Source organism: Tachysurus vachellii, chromosome 4 (genome assembly GCF_030014155.1).
Source record: "Tachysurus vachellii isolate PV-2020 chromosome 4, HZAU_Pvac_v1, whole genome shotgun sequence".
Taxonomy (NCBI): domain Eukaryota; kingdom Metazoa; phylum Chordata; class Actinopteri; order Siluriformes; family Bagridae; genus Tachysurus; species Tachysurus vachellii.
Genome location: NC_083463.1, coordinates 24,130,268 through 24,154,177, shown reverse-complemented (window position 1 = coordinate 24,154,177; position 23,910 = coordinate 24,130,268). Strand labels below are relative to the sequence as shown.

The window sequence follows — 23,910 nt, the reverse complement described above, 5'->3', positions numbered from 1 at the left end:
GCTTATTTTCAGGATTTTTGTGGGTGTGCTCGTGCATGCTTGCGTTTTTTGTATTAAAAATAAGCCATTTGGTGTGTGTGAGTTTTTTTTTGCACATTATTGATGTCACAAATTAAAATGGGAATTTATTGATTAGAACTGAGGTTGATTAACAGATTTATGCCAAAAAATAAAAACATAATCTGATATATTTAAATAAAATAAATGTATTGCCTGTTTTCAGCCTCAAACCACACGTATGGGTGTAGAATTTGAATACAGAAAATTTTAGACCTGGTGAATAATTTTTAATCCCCTTTCAAAGTACATGTTATATAAAAGGTTTGTCCCAAAAATCATTACTCTAGCTGAAGCCCAGAGAAAGATGTGGCCAAAAAAAAAAAAATGGGGAAATAATGCCCCCTAACGGACAAAAACGTTTGGACAAAAAATGTCCAGAAGGGTTAATTGCACCAGAAGTGAAAATCTTGCACTGTGGACAATGTCAAACATGTATTTCCTACATCTTTCAGAGTTCAGTGTGAAGAAAACTGAAAGACCCTTATCACACAGACTGTTACATGCCCAGAGTGAATTGGGGTGGATCAGTAATGGCAGTGACAAGCCCATCTAGCACAAGATGTTGCAGGTCAAACCAAGTATAATCAATCCATTCTAAAGCACCATGTGCACCTAGTTGTTCAAACATTGTAGCCTGCAGGTGGTGCCAGGTATCAGGATGATAATGCACCAGTGCACACAGCAAGACTGCTGACACAATGGTTTTATAAACTATGAAAGTTAAGGTGAACATTTCCCATGACCTGCAGTTACCAGATCTAAAAATTATTGAGCCACTTTGGGTTGTTTTGGGGAAGCGAAACAAAATAGGAAACATTGTCCTCCACCAGCATCATGTAATGACTTGGTCACTGTTCTGCATGAGGGATGGCTTAAAATCCCTTTGTTATCGACAAGATGGGTTGATGCTGTACCTACACTATACTAATAAATTACTGTGATTTTAAACCATATGTGTTTTAGTTTAATTGTACAACCTCTGTAGATTGTATGTTTAAAACTTCACATGAACACCAGGACCCAGGCTTTCCCAGAAGATCCTTGCTCAAAGCAACACACTTCCTCTACCAGCTTATCTTCTTTCCATAGTGCATCATTTTGTAATATCTTCCCAAAGATGAACACACACCCAGATGTCCACAGGTGCTGGACAGGAGTCAGCATGTACACACTAATCAGTCTGTAGCTGCATAGTCCCATACACAGCAAGCATTTTTTCCTGCATCCACAAAGTAACTTTGAGAACTTGCTGATCACTTACTGCCTAATATATCCCACTCCTTGACATGTGAAACTGTAATGAGATAATTAATGTTATACAGTATATAACTTTCACTTGTTTTAATCTTATGGTTGAAGCGGTTCTGCGGGGAAATATTTTAGCAAGATTGACAATGATTAAAAAAATTTGAAAGCAAAAACCTTTGTATCTGTAACAAAGATTGAAGGACTTGTAACTGGCCTGAGCCTCAGCTGAACTCAGTGCTAATGCTAAGGAGGCACTATGTGAGTCTGTGGGGCTATTAGCAATCTGCACAAAGCTCACCCTAACGAACTGTTTATTATCGCTGGAGATTTCAGACCCCACCCCCGCTACTCAGACCACATCACTGTTATGCTAATTCCAGTACACAGACTACTCGTCAGAGGCTCTAAACCAGCTAACAGGAGCCACCTCTGCTCTTCAGGACTGTTTTCAGTGCACTGACAAACTTGTTTTAGGAAGGCTGCAACCAATCGTGATTCCATCAACTTGGTATAGAACACAGCATCAGTGACCAGCTACATCAGCAAGTGCATTGATGTTGCTTGAAGTGCATCTCCAAGACCATCACCACATGTTCCTACCAAAAGCCATGGATGACTGCAAAGGTGTGGACGCTGATGAAGTCTAGAGACTCTGCCTTCAGAACAGGGGACAAGATGGCCTTAAGAACAGCAAGGGCCAAACTGTCCCGAGACATCAGAAAGTCAAAGCCGTACTTGCGTACATGCCCAGACAATCCACAGCCACTTCCTGGACAGAAGAGACACGCAGTGCATGTGGCAGGAACGAGCATCCAGGTGATCACGAACTACAGGACAACTTCACCTGCCTGTGACAATGATGCTTCCCATCCAAATGTGCTGAACGACTTCTATGCTCAGTTTGAGGTGCAGAACAACAAAGCAGCAAGGAAGACCATGGTCTAACCACAACTGATATGAGAACTCTAAGTAGAGTAAAGCCAAAGGGAGTCTGCTGGACCAGACAACATTCCTGGTAGAGAGCTCAGGGAAAATTCAGAACAGCTAGTTGATGTCTTTACTGACATCTTCATTTAATTTAATTTCACTGTGTACTGCGTCAGCTATATATAGGATTGAAATGATAAAAGTTTCTTGACTACTATTTGACTTCTAAAGTATTAATTTGCTCCCAGATAGAGGGCAGTTAATTAAGTTACCAACAAATTATTTAGCCTAAAACATCAGAAGAAGGAACAGACAGAATTGTCAATGAAGACATGTAAAGACAAGATACTATGAGACAGGACAGAAAGCTAAAAATGTTTTGGCAAAGAGTCTGTATAAAAATATAATTATTATTAGACACTGCTTCAATAAGATAATACATGACCTTGATTGAATTCAGAAAGCACTCGAAAAATATTACAAATCCCTTTACACTCAACCAGATAAAGCTGAATTCTTTATACCTTCCCTCTTTTGGTACTAAACACATTACTAGACTCATTTTATATATAAATGAGAAGTACTTTCTCGCCTTAATACTAATTAAGTGACCTGGGATGCATGGGTTTCCTATAGGGTGGTATTACCCTATGAAATACCAGCTTTTTCCTGTATTCCAGTTCTGCTTCAATATGAGGGACTGTGAGGAAGAAGATTCTATGATCTGATCGAACCAAGATTGACTGTTTAGCCTCAATTCTAAATGTCATATCTGGAGAAAACCAGGCACCAATCATCAGCTGCCAAATACCATCCCAACAACGAAGCATGGTGGTGGCAACATCGTGTTGTTGGGGTGTTTTTCAGCAGCAGGGTCTGAGAGATTGGTTAGGGTTGAGGGAAATCTGAATGGAGCAAAATACAGAGATATCCTCTTTAAAAACCTGTTCCACAACGCCCAAGACCTCACACTGGGCTGAAGGCTCACTTTCCAACATAACAACGACCCTAAATATACAGCCAAGACAATACAGGGGTGGCTTAGGGACAATTCTGTGAATGTCCTAGAGTGGCACAGCCAAAGCCCTGACTTGAACCCTATTGAACTTCTCTGGAGAGACCTGAAAATGGCTGTCCATGTTGGTCCCCATCCAACCTTAACAGAGCTTGAGAGGAATTGCAAAAAAAGAATGGCAGAGAATCTCCCAATACAGGTGTGTAAAGCTTGTTGCATCATACCCAGAACGACGTGAGGCTGTAATTGCTGCCAAAGGTACTTCAATTATGTACTGAGTAAAGGGTCTGAATACAGAATATGTACATGTGATAATTAATTTTTTTCACCGTAATTCACTGACATTTCTAGAAATCTGTTTTCACATACTGGGAACTGAATGTAGATGAATGGGGAAAAAAAAAAAACATGTGAATTTTAAAGATTGTAGTATCAGAATGTTTTCTGAATGCACTGTCGCTGTTGACAGATGGCCCAGTTCTATAGTAATAATAATAATAATAATAATAATAATAATAATAATAAAAAACAACAAAAAAAGCATTGCATTTTATACAAGGTAGGCACTCCATTGTGTTGGCTATTGTAGCCATCAAATTGGACAATTTTGTTGTATACTGTACACAGTGATACCTCGAGATACGAGTGCTTTGACATACGAATTTTTTGAGATATGAGCTGTGATTCGACCAAACTTTTGGCTTGAGATACGAGCAAACATTTGAGATACGAGCATCCGAGCCGCCACCCCCGTAACAAAGATCCCCAACAACCACGTGTGCTCTGTTTCCCCGCCTCAGCTTCCCGCGTCTCACTCGGTTAAAGCCGCCTTTTCACTGCACACGTCAAACGATGGCCGATAAACCGGAAGTCATTCATTTCCTATGGAGAGTCGCAAAGGCGCTGCGTGAGGTGCCGACCATCTGCGGATCCGTAATTTTCGGATCCGTTTTGAGCGTTGGATCCGTTAAAAATTTTTAACTTGTGCAACTACACCACATCTGATATGCCGACCGGACAGGTTTTTATTAAAACGACCGGCAGATTTTAGTGAGGAAAGAGTGACAAAAAAGGCGAAAACAAGTGAAGAGAAAAGCGATAAAGAAAATTAAGCAAAATTAATGGAAAGAAAACAGAAATTGTAGCAATTAAGTTCAGTTAAGTTAAGAGAAATCAAGCATCACGTTAGTTCTGTTAGTTCTGGCAGGCCACATCGTCAAGCGTGCATCAGCTGTTAATCAGCTGTCCACGACGCGCACCAATCCGGGTTACGACATCCATATTACCCGACCATTTAAATTCCCATTCATTGAGCCGCTTTCTAGTGCTTCGCTGCTGCTGCGATTTAAACTCCCTCCTCCAACCTCGACTCCACCATGCCGGGACCTGTGTTCATTGTACCAGTTTACATCATAAATCTCCACATATTTTTCTCTCTCTCTCTAATTATTTAATTATTTATTTATCCATTTATTATTTTCCTTTCCTATTTTTAATTCTATGCATGATTAAAGTAAAACCAGTTTATTTTTTTAACATTCTCTTTTATTACTGTATGTTTTTATACAATATTTGTCATTTATAAATACAGGTACTGTACATTTTTCATATTCAAAACACAAACAAAAGAACTGGAGTGGAAGTTTGCCAGCTGGAACGGATTAATGGGATTTCAGTTAATTTAAATGGGGAAAATTGCGTTGAGATACGAGCAATTTGAGATACGAGCAAGGTCACGGAACGAATTAAACTCGTATCTAGAGGTATCACTGTACTGTCATCTTACAATTAGGTTCACCTACAACTCTAATTTAATTTATGCTAAGTTAGTTTAAGTTACTAACCTTGTTAACTAGTAACTAATTTAAAAAAAGTACTAAATGTTAAGGCTAAAGAACACTGCTGACTTATAAACTTGTATATTTATAACCACCTTTCTAAATTCTTTTGGTGTAATGAGGTAACTTACACAATCCACATGACAGAGAATGATAAGATGACTGTGTACTGCACACTAATCCTTTAAAAATTAAATTAAATTTTATTTGTATACTGCTTTTAACAGTACACACTTTCACAAAGGAGCGTTACCAAAATATAAAGGTCCACCAAGTTGCCATTGCTGGGACCCTGAGCAAGGCCCTTAACCCTCAAATGCTCAGTCTTATAAATTGATAAAAAAAAGAAAAAAAGAAAAAAAAGATGTAAGTCACTCTGGATAAACGTGTCTGCTAAATTCCAGAAATGTAGAATGGTAGAAAGGAAAAAAAACTAGCTGGAATGACAAGGAAGAAGAACTCTCTGGTATGATAAGGATTTTGGAAGAAACCTTGAAAGGACCCAGACTGAAATTCCTCCTCAACGAGGTGAAAACAGATAGTGTGATTATAAATAATTTACTAAATTACATACATTTATATTATTTATTATTATTATTATATGATATATAATTATATAAATTACATGTCCAGGAATTGAGTTCAGGTTTCAACATAAAATCTGTTTTGCTGAAATCTGTTTACTAAGGGTGATTTAAGTGAAAAACTGTGGCAATTGCAGTCCAAAGCCAGCTACATTGTTTCTAAGTGGTAACATCCATAGTAATCTCACATCTTTTCCAGCTTCTTGCACCTCTAAAATTCTCTTTTGAAATCTGTTCAGAACATAGTTTATAATATCAAATCTTTCTTTAAAAGGCACAGACTCAGTAAATCACACTCAGCATTTTTTATAGCACACCACTACAACACACATACAGTCTCTTCTCATTAACCATAACAATGATTCCATGTGAAGAGTGTATGTAACACTTTTTTGATTTTTAAAAATGAGTTTTCCTCATTTTTGTGGAAATGTATGAAAACATGGAGTAAACAGATCATGTAAATAATTTATCCAGATATTCCATAATAAGATTTAATATCACATGGTAATTTTTAGTAATAAAAATGTCTTCAAATGCATGAATATTATAAATAAAAATATTTTTAGTCTTCACTACAATATAAAGTGAACCGCTTGCCACAAAAGTGAGTACACCCCTAAGTGAAAATGTCCACATTTTGCCTAATTAGCCATTTTCTCTCCCCGTGTTTATGGGGAGCAGGTGTTAAATTTGGTGTTATCGCTCTCGCTCTCTCTTACATGGCACCTCATGGCAAAGAATTATCTGAGGATCTGAAAAAAGAATTGTAGCTCTACATGAAGATGGTGTAGGCTATTAGAAGATTGCCAAGACCATGAAACTGAGGGCGGTATTCCAACATGATAACACACCTCCAAGACGAACACTGCCTTGCTAAAGAAGCTGAGGGTAAAAGTGATGGACTGGCCAAGCATGTCTTCAGACCTAAACCCTACTGAGCATCTGTGGGGCATCCTTAAATGGAAGGTGGAGGAGTGCAAGGTCTCCAACCTCCACCAGCTCCATGATGTCGTCATGTAGTAGTGGACAAGGACTTCAGTGGCAACCTGTGATGCTCTGGTGAACTCCATGCCCAAGAGGGTTAAGGCGGTTCCGGAAAATATTGACACTTTGGGCCCAATTTGGACATTTTCACTTAGGGGTGTACTCACTTTTGTTGTTTTGTTTTGGTGGTTTAGACATTAATGGTTGTGTGTCGAGTTATTTTGAGGGGACAGCAAATTTACACTGTTATACAAGCTGTAAACTCACTAATGTACATTGTAGTAAAGTGCCATTTCTTCAGTGTTGTCATATGAAAAGATATAATAAAATATTTACATAAATGTGAGGGGTGTACTCACTTCTGTGAGATACTGTATGTGTTTTTATGAAAGTGCAGAATTTTGCAGTAAATAATATCTAAATATCTATATATTACTTTGCAGTAAATAATATCTAAAAAAGTGAATATTAAAAAAGCCACTGTCAAATGGTCTGCTAAACATCTGTTTTTTTATTGTAAACTGCTAAATAAAAACTGTGGACCTTGTTTGCAAAGACCCACAAGTTGTCTGGTATTGATAAGGAATTAATTTAAAGGCACTGTTTCTTCTTGAAACTAGACAAAGCAAATTTATACATACTGAATTATTTTTTATCTAAAGGTTTGATACAAGGTAGTAAACAAGTGTGACTGAGACTGACCCAAATATGAGCAAGTTCTTCTCCACTCTGAAGCATTCTGCTCGAAGATATCGCTTGCTGCGTTCACCAAGGCGCCGCGAACGACAAGGACGCTCCTCTGAGTCACTGTCTAGCTCTGAAAACTCCATCAGCTCATCATCTTCAAACGAGTTGTAATGTCTTGTTTGTTTCCGCACACGAGGTGTATCAATCACAAGACTCTCCTACACAATATGTCAAGAGAAGCCACATTATGATATACATACATTCAGTTAATAATGTGTGCATATATTAACAGTACAGCCATATATCCCTTGAGCACACTAATGCACTTCTTATTTTTATTTACCTTGATCTCTTATTTTGTCATTATTCTTGCAATTCTCCGAAATTTCAAAACAGGTAAATTAACAAGTACTAATGTAACAGAAAACAATTTTGTGTATTTATATGCTCCTGAAGGTACCAACACACATGGGTTTACAGATTAGTATTTTTGTATCCTAAGTGCCTGTTTTAGAATCATAATCTGCTTTATTGCCAAATATGCTCATACACACAGTGCTGGAGAAAACAAGGTAAAAAAATCTGTGTATTAAAAACCGAGAGTAGTAGCTACACATGAAAACACAAAAAGCATACAGATGTGTAAAAGAGTTCTGGAATAGCTGTAAACAATAAAGACAATTACTAATGTAAACCTCAATTTATCAGCTTCGAATTTCTTCATAGAATGGCATGAATAACAGAAATAATTGTTCCATAAATTCCCCATAAATCTGTTTTAACCATGAGCTTTTTCTCTCTTTCCCAGAGTCCTTCCTTCACAAATGCCCTTTTGCTAAATTCCAAGGTTGGGACATTGTGACATTTTTCTGATTAAAACAAATTGAGAGCTGCCATTTTTACCTTTTCTTCCATGGAGTCAATCTCCAGCTCAGCGATTTTTGCCCATTTTTGCCAGAAGTTTGGGTCATCCAGAGAGATGTCAGTTCGGTTTCCAGAGGAAACAAAGCTGGCCTAGGAAAATTTATAAAATAGATATAAATATAAATGCTTGTAGAGGGAATATCAAGTTTACAAAATAAAAGATTAAGACATTGTATACAGGAAAATGGAAGCATCACAGGGCAATCCAAAACTGGGGGAATACCCAATACCCACTACAAAGTGAAGAGAGAAGAATGAACAGAAAACCCAAATAATAAGAGCAGACTCAGCAGTGAACACCGCATCGTATGTAGAGGGACTACCAACTCTGAGATTTTGTCAGCACATTAGCCTCAAGCTCTGTTAGCCAGTTAATTAGCAAAATGGCAGAAGGCTGCAACACTTGAAGGGAGAAAACACTGAGGGTCGTCCAGCTTGACATGAAAATAACCAATACGGTTTTACTTATTCAAACAGCCACAACATTCCTTTTTCCTGGAGCACTTATAGTTGAATGGCCAAAATACAAAAGTATTTTTGATATGAGTATTATTTTACAATCTGCCTGCAAATTTTAGCCTTTTCCATCCAATACCTGGTATTGGATGAAAATGCCAGGTATTGGATAGCAAGTGAAAGGTATTGGATGTGGTAATAGCAAGTGAAAGGTACTGGATGGAAAAGACTAAAATTCCCAGGCATATTGTAAAATAATACTCATAATATCAGAAATGAAAATACACACCAACAGAGAATGGAAGTTTGAGAGGGCTAGCTACAGCCACACCTCTGCTCATTCTCCAAAGACTTCATATACTCACTTCATAACCAGTGAATAAAGTAAACACAACTGATTTAGTTAGGCGACCATGATTAGCTGATCCCCAAATTATGTAATACACACCATGCACTATATACTTTACTGACTAGTGCATGAATCAAGACAATAACAGTAACACTAACATCTTTTTTCTTACTTAAAAGTATAAGCAGTTTCCCAGTTGAAGGCAAAAAAGACATCAAATGCATGTTAAGTGATTCTGCTGTAGCTTTAGCAGAATATAAGATTTTTAAATTTAGAAGCTTGTTGTTGGCTATGTTTAAAATGTTCTCGAATCCTATGACAGTGCCTGGTAGCCCCTGCCCCTCTTCTGCTAAGCAAACAAAACTGCAAACATGGAGTTCATGTAGTGTCCAACATTCTAGACTTTGTTTTTTTTTTTTCAGTTGAATAAATTCATCATAGATTTTCTTCATCTTGGAAAATCTAGCGTTAACACACTACCGAAACTATTTATAGTACAAAATAGCATAGACTAGTTCAATAGTGTGTGATTTCGGGTGCACCTATTTAATCGGCATCCTGCTGCCCAGGTTTGGCACAGAAATAGTTACAAAATCTCTTGGGTGCTGAACATGCTAATTTGGTGGTGAAGAATTTGTTGCCTTGCTAACTAACTCTTTAAGCCTGCCTAGACATTAAGCAGATTATTATTAATAAACTGTGGTGTAACTGCTCTGCTCACCTACATCTTGAAGCACTGAAAAATAAATCATTTCCTCATGTTTACCTTGTATTCATTGTCCTAAAACAATACAGACTAAAGACAGAGATGTGTTTTAGACAGACAGAGACAATACTACAATTTTTGTTACAAGACATTTAAATGTAATACCTAGACACGTCTGTGCTCGTGTTTACCTTAGCAAATGTAGATCCCTTTCCCTCAGACTGAATGGTGATGGTCTGTGTACGGCGTTGCAGAATCTGATCAATATCTTCTTCGCAGAACTTTGAGCCTTCATCTTCTTCATCCATAAGTGCACCATATGCACCTTTCCTCAAGAGATCTTCCACTTCCATCTTAGATAATTGCTGTACCTGTGACAGTAAAATAATGAGAATTTTTTTGACAATAATTTATTTGGCTTTAGTTTATATTAAAGGTTTAGACAAGTGTGAAAAGTTTTAACTTTGAGAAAACAACAGAATAAAGTGAAATCATTTTCACAATTTTAAGTAAACTTGTCTAGAGGCGTGCTGAGGACTATTTTGTAATTGCACCTCCAAGCAATCTTATTTAATTTTACAGACTCACTTGACCATTCCTGCCTGCTCCCACAATATTTCCTAACAAATTAAGGTTGTCTTATTTCCCACTATACACTAGATGACAAAGTTTGTGGACATCTGACTTATCACACCTACTGTATATGTGCTTTCTAATCATGTCATTCCAATTTTAAGCGTCCTTCACACTGCACATGACAAACGACCGCCGATAAACCAAAAGTCATTCATTTCCTATGGAGAGTCGCAAAGGCGCTGCGTGAGGTGCTGACCATCTGCGGATCCGTAATTTTCAGGTCCGTTTTGAGCGTTGGATCCGTTAAAAAATTTGAACTTGTGCGACTACACCGCATCCGATATGCCAAACGGATGTGATGTATTCTAATGTTGTCCAATCAGGTTCGTGTGCGCGAGGTGATAAGAATTATTGAATATGAACTTTAGTAATTTTTTAGTAATTTTTAAACTTTATCAAAAACAAACTTTTTGTTTTAAATACATTGTTATTGATAAAGTAATAAATTATTAATATTTATATTGTATTATTTTTAATGTTGTGTCCATGTTTCCTCAAAAATTATTTGCGGTCTTCCTGGATTTATTGTTGCATTGATTGTATTTACTCCTTCAATAAATTCCTTCATTCACCATGATAAATGGAGGGAGAATACAGGCTCTTGCTTTTGCTTCCCTTTACTGGAGACGCAAAAGAAAGCATTGCAAATCAGTGTTGATAAAACACTACCTGACTGAGAAAAAGTCTCGGTGAGTATCACCGTTTAGTGCAAGAGTTGCGCCTTAAAGGAGAAGATTTTCGTGGTTATTTTCGGGTGTCATGATCATATAGTAATGGGTTTTCCGAGACCGCAAGAATTAGATTCTCTCCCATGTTGACGTCTACAAGATCATATTGCACATTCCGTGCGACTGTCACTAGGGTGTGAGAGCCGACAGTCGTGCCTGTTTGTCGTGTGCAGTGTGAAGGCCGCTTTAGTACCCAGTTATTAGTGGAATAAAATAACCTTCACTCTTCTAAGAAGGCTTTCCACCAGAATTTATAGCATGGTCTTAGGGATTTGTTCATTCAGCCAAAAAATCATTAGCCAAGTCAGACACTGCTGTCTGGTGATACTCAATTAGTCAGGCCCAATACTCTTCCATGTTAATGTTCCAGTTTTTTTTGGGTCTTGTGGGATTGTCGTCACCTCTAAGGTACACCTCTAAACCTTTGCTCTTAAAGTACAATGTAGTAATGGTGAGCACACACCCCATTTAAACTGCCTTTGCGGTTGATATCCTGTAGAACTGCCTTGTCCAGACCGAGCTTTAGACTAGCTTTGTCAAACATCTCCCGCTCATATGAATTGCGTGTAATAAGGCGATAAACCTTCACAGCTTTGCTCTGGCCAATGCGATGACATCGAGCTTGGGCCTAAAAGATTGAAAAAGAGGAAGAAAATGAAGAACCATTTATCACATTTTAGAGGTTACTTAAAATTGCCATTGTCCTATATTTTTTGGCACCACCAATTTACTTCAAAATACTGATGTTCTTCTTTGCTGCTTGATGGATCTTTATGTATATGCCTCTTTCCTCTCCCTTACTTTTAAAAGTGATAAGGGAGACTCCGCCAGTGATCTTGGGCCTACTGACAAAAGCAATAGATCTATAGCATTTTATCATAGCAAACAGGCAATTAATACAAGGGCTGTAGACCTGCAGACTACACACAACAACTGTTCCTGACCTCCTTCTGTATGGTTATACATCCTATATAAACTTATAAATAACTATAAGTTATTGACCTGCAGGTCATTCTGTGGGTTCCAGTCAGAGTCGAATATGATGCAAGTATCTGCAGCAGTGAGGTTGATGCCCAGTCCTCCGGCTCTTGTGCACAGTAGGAAGACAAAGCGATCAGAGTCCACCTTACAAAATCTATCAATAGCCGCTTGTCGCAGATTCCCTCTGACTCTCCCATCAATGCGCTCGTACGTGTACCTGAAACAAAGTAGCTTAATTATTAAAAAACACATCTGCAAATAATATGTACTCAATGCAAGTCCATTATAGAAAATGTATTTTACCAGTATTTCTTCCATTTCTTTTTTCTATTTTTTCTCAAGAACCAAAAAAAAAAAAAAAAACCTGACACGGCTTTGAGAAGCAAATCTAAATTGCATACCAAGTACGCAAGAATTGCTATCCTGGCACCACAGCCTGGTTCTCTGCTATAGCAAAAAAAACTGGCATATTTAACGTGTTAAATTAAAATTATATTTACACCAGAAAATTATATGATTCTTAAAGATCATATAATAAATTGAATATTAGATATCAGATTATAAATATTACTCTTCCAGAGTTAACATAAATGACTGGATCACTGTTCTACCCCACAAAATCCAAGTGTTTAGTTACCAATGTTACTGATATCACAATATACAAAAACACGTACCTTAAAACAACTAGAAAATTCAAATAAAATAGATATTTTTGTAGCTCAGGATTCTCTACTTAGAAATGCTACAAATGTTTTAGTGCTTCCAGAGCAGCGTATCTCTCCACCCCAATTAAAGATAAGGAAATTAATCCTAGATTTTAATACTGCAGAAAACTAAACACCATAAATAAGCAGCAGCAATGATCTGAATTATTTCAATGGCAAACTTGAAAATATCATGCAAAAAAAAAAAAATTTAAATATTAAATATCAGATCAGAGTTAAAAATAGCACATTCCCCTTTTGAAAGATCAGTTAATTCCATTGATTTCTAAATCATCTTTTATGGTAGATCTCTTACCTACAAGTTTCTTTAAAGAGATAATACCAGTAACTACTGAAACCCTTCCAAAAATTATCACTTTAATAATTCCCTTAGAACTGGCTATGTAACTAAATCTTTTAAACAGTTGAATACTAAGCCTAGCAGAGCAGTTATGCTCATACCTACAGTATATAGGAATCACATTTATTAAATGCTTCACTCAGATTTAGACCTCATCATAAAACAGAGACATAGTAAAACATGGTATTAGCTTATAACATACAACACACAGTGATATGTTTCACCAAAGCCACATGAGATGCACCAGCTTAATAAATTTAGGAATGTGTAAAGGGCTTTAAGACAGTGGATGTTAATTCTGACAAGAGAGAAGTTTGTACTAAGACAACATGCAGCCAGAAGTAAGCTGTCTGGCTAGATCGTATCTCTGCACGGGGTTTCTGTTTCATGTGCAGCAGTAAAAGACCTTGGTGTATTGGAAGTATTAAGTCCAGTCTTTCATTTGAAGCTCATGTAGATATTGTTACTAGAATTGCTTTCTTTCAAGATAAGAACAATTGTGTCACAACACAATGCAAAAAAAATAGTTCATGCCTTTTTTTAACTCTAGGTTGGATTATTGTAATGCCTTACTGTCATTTAGTCCAGAATGCAGCTAGAGTCCTAAGCAGAATCAGATTATATAAACACATCACTCACTTCTATCTTATCTACAATGCATTGGCTGTGAAATGTGAAGTCTATTTTTGGTACCTCAAGTAGTAAAGGCTACAGCAGGTGACAGGTCTTTCTCTTACAAAGCCCTGTAGTTATTGAACAGCCTTCCAATTTGTGCTTGATAAAGTGTTTACGTGTTTAGCCTTGCCTTTTGTAGAAATTTTCATCGGTAAAAGGAGCAGATCTGAAGGGTTCATGAGCTTAATGTTTTGGTTGTCTTTGTCTTTCTCTCACTTTCTTTGTCTATCAATTTTGTGCTTGGATCTCAGTCATTAAACATTTGATGACTTTAGCAGAAAGGAATACATGTAATGAACTATAATGAATTCAAAGATCAGGCTGATACTCATGAGTCAAAAGCTCAAACAACTGCACTTGATTTAGTGTACAGTTATTGAAAGCAAATTTACTGTATTGAAATTGCGATGTCCGGTGTCATCCAGATGAGGATGTGTTTCCTTTTATGCCTTCTTCATTTTGATGGGATAAAAGCAACAGGTGCCATAATAATAAGATAATAAATATTACTCACTTGTCACCTGTCAGTGGTTTTTATATTACAGATAATGCTTTTAATGTAGAAACAATTGACACACATTTTGTACCTAATAAATATACACTCACCTTCTCTGAATGAGGTAGTCCTCTAGTATATCTAGGCACCGAACCATCTGAGAGAACACCAAAACTTTATGTCCCCCAGCAATGAGTTTGGGCAGAAGCTTGTCAATAAGCACTAATTTTCCAGCAGCCTGTATCATAGCCTGCAGCTGGAAATCTGGTGCCTCAGGATTGTGGGTTTTCCTAAAACTATCCAAAATCTTTTCTTCAGCACCTAAGAAAATCATTACAGAGAACATTGAAGATATGTGCTAATGTATTGTTTTTATAGGTATGTGTGTGTGTGTATATATACCCGTGATGAGATAAGGATGGTTGCAGCATTTGCGTAGCTCCATCATGGTGTTAATGAGGTTGGGCATATTGTGCTGGTTGGCTCCCTTTGCCAGAAAGGTAAAGTTTTTCTCCAAGATGGCACGATAATATTTTTTCTGCATATTGGTTAGTTCCACCTCAATGATAGTTTCTTCTTTGGGGGCCAAATTCTTCTCCACATCATCCTTTAGACGCCTCAACATCATGGGCTTCAAAATTGCTTGAAGCTTCTTAACCTGTTGCCATTCGTGTGATTTAGTAGACAAACAAAACAGACAAATTCACAACAGTTGCTAGGTGTTTAAATTAATTAATACAAACAATTAGAAATAAAAAGAGTAAAAATGTACATTATTTGAAAAACTAAATTAGATTAGTATTGGGTCTACTTGTAAACTATATTAGCAGAAATCGTAGGAAGCTAAAACAGCACAGTTTTATTCCATGAAAACTAAAGTGAATTAGATTATTTGTGTGTCTAAAATGTAATGTAAATGCAATAATTCCGATTTCCCTTACTGGAGATCAGTTTACGAATGCACACTGCAATCAGTGCTTTTCCAAACCCTTTCTCCTTTCTGTGCAGTGACTGAAAATGGAGCAGGTGTACACTGTGTGGTATTAGCCTGAATGGCAAAAACCACATGCATACTGTCAGCCCACTCTAAAATGGACAGCTCTTCCACAGAAAAGTATGCAGATTTTTTATTTTACTCTAGAAGCACATTTATTTTCTGTTCTATTTTTATACACATCAAATACACTACAGTAAACTTGGTCATAATGCATTTTTAGTTCTAGCTAGCTAGCTTCATATTAGCCATGACACTACACAAACCTTGCCATCAGTTTTGTTATTTTTATTTGTTGATTATTACTAAGTCATGGGGAAAATGAATATTTATCAGGTAAACCTAAATAATGTGAATTACTGTTACATACAGTGAAAAAGTGTTTTTTTTTTTTTTTGCATGTTTGTCACACTAATGTTTCAGATCATCAAACAAATTTCAATATTAGTCAAAGATAAGTAAGCACAACATCCAGTTTTTTATTATTAAGAGAAAACAAAATCCGAACCTACATAAACCTAATAACTGGTTGGTCCACCCTTAGCAGAAAGAAAAGATCTTTGCAGAATTGTTGTAATTCAGCCACATTGGAGAGTTTTTCAGCATGAACAGCCGTTTTAAGATCATGCCACAGCATCTCAATAGGATTCAGATCAGGACTTTGACTAGGCCACTCCAGTCTTCATTTTGTTTTTCTTCAGCCATTCAGAGGTGGACTTGCTAGTGTGTTTTGGATCATTGTCCTGCTGCAGAACGCAAGTTTGCTTGAGGTCCCGAACAGGTTGCCACACATAGTCCTTCAGGATTTTTTTGTAGACAGCAGAAGTTATGGTTCCATTTATCACAGCAAGGATTCCAGGTCCTTAAGCAGAAAAACAGCCCCAGACCTTCACACTACCACCACCATATTTTACTGTTGGTATGATGTTCTTTTTCTGAAATGCAGTGTTACTTTTATACTTTTATACTTAGATGTAATGGGACACACACCTTCCAAAAAGCTCAACTTTCACCTCGTCAGTCCACAGAGTATTTTCCCAAAAGTCTTGTGGATAATAATAAAATAAATCTTGTGGATGTTTTCTGGCAAATCTGAGACGAGCCTTTATGTTCTATTTGCCTAGCAGCTGTTTTTGTCTTGGAACTCTGCCATGCAGGCCATTTTTGCCCAGACGCTTTTTTATGGTGGAGTCATGAACACTGACCTTACCTGAGGCAAGTGAGGCCAGCAGTTCTTTGGATGTTGTTGTGGGGTCTTTTGTGACATCTTGGATGGGTAATATTGGGTCAAACTCTTTCACACAGGGAAATGTAGGTTTGGACTTTGTTTTGCCTTAATAATAAAAACCTTCATTTAAAAACTGCATGTTGTGTTTACTTGTGTTATCTTTGACTAATATTTAAATTTGTTTGATGATCTGAAACAGTAAAGTGTGACAAACATACAAAAAAATGAGAAAATCAGGAAGAGGGCAACCACTTTTTCACACCACTGCACTTGCCAGTGTGAATAAAAACAGCAAAGTGTAGTCAATTTGGAGTAAAAACATTATCATTAATTGAGAGAACAAGGGTGGCCAACATGTTCTGTTCAACATGCTTACACTTTCCTAGTGCTCTCTCTCAAAGTAACACTCTCAATGTAAAACGGCTCATGATTCAAGTTTAATTTTGGGATATTCCAAAGTTAAAAAGAGGCAAAAAAAGCTCACAAAAACTATCATATTTCAGCAGGTCAATTGAAAGTTACTTTATAATAAGTGAATGATCCAGTTATAATTTGTCTAATCAGAGCCTGCTGGTGCAGGTTCAAGATAATCTTTTGGTATTAAACAAAAGTGCTTAATAAAATAAAATAAAATGCTCTTTGTACAAATGTTCCTTGTGTATTCAACACCCCCTTGAGAAGAATCGTCAGCCAGATAATAGTGACTAAATTAACAAACAATATGGTCTAGGACTAGAAAGGAGGGGAACCGCACCTGCTCTTCAGTTTTTAGATCTCCAAACTCCTCAAGGAATGTGGTCTCTGAGGGAAACTGCACTGGCTCCAAGAAGTTCAGCAAACTGAAGAGTTCCTCCACAGAGTTCTGTAGAGGTGTACCTGTAAGAAGCACTTTATGCTCCTGAAGAGCAGAAATAAAAAAAAATAAAAATAGAAGCAGGATGAGTCAGCATTCTAAGAGCCTTAACTTTTCACAGGTGTCTGAACACATCTGGCAAGTTTTCTTTGCTCTGTACATACCAAATAAAGATATGTATTAATTTCTGCCTAATATAATTACAGATTACTACAGATTTTAGGATTATAGTATTTAAAAGGTGGGGTCTCCGTTGTTTGAGAAATGCTTCAGAAAACTGCGTTGGGCCACCAAACAAAACTAACGTGTAGCCAATGAGCAGAAAGGGGCGTGTCTTGTCAATATGGGCGGAGAGAGCGTTCAGTGTGCATGTGTGACATTAGCAGAAAGCGGTTTTAACATTGACATGGAGAATAAAAACAAAGAAAGAAAGCGAAGAAAGGCTAACAATAAGGCAAGAAGCAGGACCCATGTTAATATAGGATCATCTTTCCAGCGCTCTAGAGAACTGAACGTCTTCCGCGTGAAACGGAGATAAACCTTTCACGGTACAACACACAGTACTACAAAAACACATTTGTATTACCATAGTATTACTCATTGAGTTCATTTATTGATAAAAATATACCCTCGGTCAGCTTCCCCAACAGGTTCCACCATAATACTTGTCTGGGTTATACTTGGATTATACTTGTCTGGTGTATGTGTGGGGCAGAGCTATCAAAACAGGGATGGGACCCATTTGGGTTAGGGGCATCTTTGTTTTGGTGATTTCAAATGTCAACATTGGCTTTCAAACAACGGAGACCCCACCTTTAATAGCATTTTATTTTTCTTTAAATAAACATACAAATTCTTCCTAGGATTAAAATGCATCTTACTTTGTATAGTATTCAGTATTTAGGGAAGGGATGCAGTCATGCATATACTGTACATCCACACAATTATTACAATTTTCATCTCAACCAGAAAAGATACCACTTAGAATTTGAATATTTAAAATATTTAACGTAAATTTTAAATAATAGCATTTTGTTTTACAGCATTTTGTTTTACATCTAAGGCAAAATAATATACATTTATTCAGCCCTGGGTTTTAATTGCTTTCAGTCTTCAGAAATTGAGGTTTGTTACACCTCTCAGGGAAGGACACAGACATAATAAAGAGGAATAATAATAATAAAAAACCCAACAAAACATCAGAAGAGAATGTCAGCTCAATATTTCACAATGTAGTCTTACTCTAGCAAACTTGGTGAAACCACCTCAAAGTTTAAAATGATTGAATGCAGGACTTGATTGCAGGACTAATATGCTACAACAAAAATGCTTATTTAACATTGGTGGGTGAACGAATGAAATCCTATAGTCATATGAATTTTAATTTAGAATTGTCCCCAAGTACATAATAGAGAATATAAAAAATATTTTATAAATGGTGTAGACTAAAGTAGATGAAAGTTTTTGCTTTCTTAGTACAATGGAATAACTACTAATACAAAAATGTTAAGTTTTAATATGTAAAAGTTAAAATATTAACATCCCAGATGGCAAAATCCCAGATGGTTTCTATGGTGCTATTAAGTGGCTGTTATGGGGTACCAGGTGGCTGCTATCATCTTGCTAGAGAGGTGGCCATCAATAATGCATGTTTTTGCACATGGTTTCACATGGTTTGCCACATGATCACAAGGCACCCTGCAGGCATGCTTCTTAGAATTTAAATACACTTGTGTCTCACAAAATACCAACCAGGTTGCACACGGAACAACATACTGTAGCTCAACACACAGTAGTTAGCCCAGGTCAGGCTGCTTTTGGCCAAGTTGACAATAAATAGTATTGAATAAATATTTAAATATGCCATATCTATATCAACATAGCACCGAGACAGCACTGGTTAAAGTTGTAAATTACCCGTTACTGGTCTCTGATCAGGGTTGTCTCTCCTTGCTGGTGTTATTTGATTTTAGTGAAGCTTTCGACACCATTGACCATGCTATTTTACTTGATAGGCTAGAAAATAATGTTGGTGTTAAGGGGCAACCGTCTCCAGGCTCAGGTCTTAATCGACTCATTGTTATTAGTTAACAGATCTAAATGGTGACTACTCAAAACATACTACAGTTATGTTCTGTGTTCCACAAGGTTCTGTTTTAGGCCCATTGCTTTTCTCCCTGTACAGTATATGCTACCCCATACCATCGCAAACTTGGTATTAGCTTCCAATGATATGATGGTGACATGCCGCTATATGTTTTAGCTAAGTCAGATGATAGACACCAGCTTAATAAGATGAATGTATGAGGGACATTAGACAGTGGATGCTTATTAACTTCCTCCTGCTTAACTATGATAAGACAGAAGTGCTCTTACTAGGACCACACTCAATAAGCTTTCTGATTACAGATTATCTCTGGATGGTTTTCATTTCATTTCTCTATCTATATTTCATTGTGTGCAGCAGAAAAAGTCCTTCGTGTGATTATTGACTCTGGTCTCTCATTTGAAGTTCACATACATTTCACCACAAGAGTAGCTTCATTTCATCTCAGAAATACTGCCAAGATAAGAAATATGATGTGCAATTAATAGCCTGGCACCTTCTTACCTATACGAGTGTGTGCGTTTTTACCAACAGAGTAGGGCTTTAAGTTCTGCTAACCAAAACTTATTAGAGGTCTCTCGGTCTAGGTGTAAACGATGGGGTGATTGTTCTTTTGCAGTGGCCGATCCTAAACTCTGGAATACCCTCCCTTCTGAGTTACCTGCTATCACTAATCTGCCTTTGTTAAAGGCTGCTATTTAACTAAATAATTGATTGAAATAATTTATGATGTCACTACATGATGCAGAAACACTGGTTTATGCCTTTGTTACCTCTAGGTTGGACTTTTGTAATCCTTTACTATCTGGATGTTAAAGTAGGAGCATTAATAAGCTGCAGTTCAGAATAGCCTTGTGCCACAGAACTTTCTTTTGTTGTTTTTTTTTATGATCAGAAATGCCTATTTGCCTATTACTTTATTAATGCCTATTTGGTAGTTCCTCAAGTATGAAGGGAGTTATGAAACAGCCTTCCAATTATTGTTAGGGACTCCGACACAGTCTCAGAGTTGAAGACCAGGCTAAATAAACATTATTTTAATCTAGCTTTTTATGAATAGCATTTTTCAGGTTAAGGAACAGATCTGGAGGGTTCATGGGCATAGAGTGTTTGGAGAACTGGAATGTCTGGATGCTGTCGCCTTTCAAGTCGCTCAGGTTTGCTGACTGGAGTGGTTGAAACATTTATATCCCAGAAAGCACTTATGTTTGTGTTATCTTCTGGCTCTCCCTTTTGGTTATGCTGTCATAGCTATAGTCCCTCTTTGCACTTGGCACATACTGTAAAGTACATTGTCTGTAACCACCATATGACTCTTCTTCTGGACCTACTCCTGAAGCCCTACCCCTGGTAATCTCATTGCCTGGTGTGCACTCTGCTGGGGATAGATGTGCATGGACAGCCTGTGACTCATTGGATTGCTGTGGATGGGGCCACACAGAGACTTTCACAATGCCTTTGAAATACTGTTGCGTCAGTCAGCTTTATGGTCAAGTCTTCATCAAAGATTATTTAAAGACTTCATCAGGAATTGCACTGACCCATTACTTGCTTAATTCCACATAACTCTTGGTTGCTTAATTCCACACAAACTGTTGTAGAAATGACATTTACAATTACATTATTTACTGTCCAGTGTCACTCAAGATAAGATAGGTTCCCTTAGGGCCCTGGTTTTTCTCAAGGTTTCTTCCTCATATTATCTTACAGAGTAAGAATATGCCTCCGGCATCATTAAGTATGGATGTAAGAGATATATAGTAACTTAAATGTAAACTTTCTTTTCCATTCTGTTTCCATAATTATGTAAAGCTGCTTTGAGACAATGTGAATTGTTAAAAGCGTTATACAAATTAATTGAATTGTTTCTGATGTAAAGGTGTCACACAGAATACAAAGTGCAATGCAGTTTGCTGCGTGTGGGACTGCATACCTGCAGACTATTCAGGGTGCCCATGCTACTCCCTGTCCACCACCGAAAGTGCCAACAATGAGCATGTGAGGATCAGAACTGGACCATGGTGCAATGGAAGAAGGTGGCCTGGTCTGATGAACCATGTTTTCTTTTAAATCTCATGGATGGCCAGTTGTGTGTGCATTGCTCACCCGGGGAACACATGGCACCAGGATGCACTATGGGAAGAAGGCAAGCCAGTGGAGGCAGTGTGATGCTTTGGGCAATGTTCTGCTGGGAAACCTTGGGTCCTGCTATCCATGTGGATGTTACTTTGACATGTACCACCTACCTAACATTTTTAAAGACCACATGCACCCTTTCATAGAAACGATATTGCCTGATGGCTATGGCCTCTTTCAGTAGTACAATGCACCCTGCCACAAAACAAAAAGGTTTCAGGAATGGTTGATAAGCACAAAAACAAGCTCAAGGTGATGTCTTGGCCTCCAAATTCCCCAGATCTCAAATCAATCGAACATCTGTGGGAACATCTTGGTGCCAGATACCACAGCACACCTTCAGGGCTCTAGTGAAGTCCATGCCTTTATGGGTCAGGGCTGTTTTGAAATCAAATGTGGGACTAACACAATATTAGGAAGGTTGTCATAATGTTATGCCTGATTGATGTATAATTAATATGATTCTCTGACACTGTAAAAGAAAATGTGTAAATTGAGTTGGAATTGTTTAATTTATGGCTGTTTAAAGCCATGTACTAACAAAAAACATTTCTTAAAAGTCCCTGACTGTGCCAGATATTGAATAGAAGTGAATGACACTCTTCTCATGCCCTATTGCCAAATTCATGCTCAAAACTTGAATATATTGATAGATACAGTATATTTTAAAGTGATTATATATTTAGAGGTTTTGGAAAAAAGCCTGATAGTATGATTGATAGTATAAATTTTTTTTACAGTAAAATAATTTGATCTAACAGCAAATTCAGACAATTTACTCTCATCACTTCTTGAGAGTGGTGAGAGTAGATTGTCTGAATCACCCACTATAGATTTCCACCATTAAAATAAAATAATAAAAAAACAGGTCCTGGTGTACCCAGGTTTAATCATCTGATTGTAATTTGGGAAAACAATATTTAAGCTAATAATATAATATAAAATAAAACTAGTCAACCAGTAAATTACTTTTTTGAATTGCTGAACAAATAGTACAAATTAACAGTCCCACAAGAAGTAGAGTGTAGGAGCAACCTAATACCTCTATACAAGAGTTGTTAGTTAGACATTACAGGAAAATATTTTCATTACTGGCTCCATTTCTGGCTTTGTTGTTGCTGAGATCAAACACAATTTTGTAGAAAACAAACAGTATATCAATAAAACTACCAATACATATAAAAAAAGAGCTTACATTGACTAGACAAATGGTAAAAAATATTGGTAAAAGTCTAATAAACCAACCAAGTTCATGAGTTTGAGTCCTTCCAGCAGTTTACAGTTACGATTCTTCAGTCGATGGGCTTCATCAATAACCACACAGCGCCAATTAACCTTTTTCAGTTCAGGGCAATCAGCCATGATCATCTCAAATGTGGTGATTACACCATGAAACTTAAACAGGCCAGATATTATGTTTCCCTGCAAAGAAATAAACAAAGACAAAAAGAATCCCAATCAAATAAACATTACTTTTCAGTTTTATATCTATTTAACTTATTTATATCTATTACAAGGTGCAAATTCAACCAAACAACTATTTGCCATGTCAGATCCTTACTGGTAAGACTTAAAATACAGTTTCACAAAAAAAGTCCAAAGAAAGACAAATGGGAGCATGAGTAGTTATTTCCCTTCACTTTTCAGTCATAATACCTAATATTTTGCTGTAGAGGCTGTAAAGGATTGGCAACAAAGAATTGAGAATCGTACACAATAAAAGTGTTCCAAGGAAGGAAACCGGTGAACTGACAACAGGTTCAGGGGCCCAAGACTCACTGATACATGTGGGGAGTGAAGGCTAGCCCGTCTGGTCTGAACCCTACTGTACAACAGTCTGCCACAAAAATAAAGCTGACTGTGATAGAAAGGCGTGTGAATACTTTGTGTATGGGGCTCTGTAGCCGTAGAGCAGACAGACCAATGCTGACCTCTGTACACTGCCAACAGTGCCTACATTGGGCATGTGTGTATCAGAACTGAATCGTAGAGCAGCAGAAAAACAGAGGCCTGATTTGAATCATGTATTCCTTTACAAAATATAGATGCCCAGGTTGCCTGTGTGTAGAACATTTATTACTTATTGTGATAGACAGCTAAAGTTACAATGTTTCAAAGACATGAATATACATGTTCTATACATTTTGGTGAGGTTGTAGGAACAACTCGTACTCGCCTCTGGTCTTGTTTGACCATTTGTCTGATTTTTACAAGGCTCTATTATAGGCCA

At 37.2% G+C, this 23,910-nt stretch overlaps 1 protein-coding gene across 13 annotated transcripts in view; it reads right to left on the bottom strand.

The window, feature by feature from the left end:
* chd6 (chromodomain helicase DNA binding protein 6) overlaps positions 1-23,910 on the bottom strand; it is an 83,272-nt gene that overhangs the window by 20,897 nt on the left and 38,465 nt on the right. For all 13 annotated transcript variants that reach the window (XM_060868440.1, XM_060868432.1, XM_060868443.1 and 10 more), the window contains 9 exons: positions 22,926-23,102; positions 17,339-17,482; positions 14,765-15,020; positions 14,473-14,683; positions 12,148-12,343; positions 11,609-11,773; positions 9,973-10,152; positions 8,250-8,360; positions 7,362-7,564 (listed from right to left, as the gene is read on the bottom strand). In XM_060868440.1, the coding sequence (XP_060724423.1) occupies positions 7,362-7,564; positions 8,250-8,360; positions 9,973-10,152; positions 11,609-11,773; positions 12,148-12,343; positions 14,473-14,683; positions 14,765-15,020; positions 17,339-17,482; positions 22,926-23,102 (1,643 nt within the window). The remainder of the gene's footprint in view (positions 1-7,361; positions 7,565-8,249; positions 8,361-9,972; positions 10,153-11,608; positions 11,774-12,147; positions 12,344-14,472; positions 14,684-14,764; positions 15,021-17,338; positions 17,483-22,925; positions 23,103-23,910) is intronic.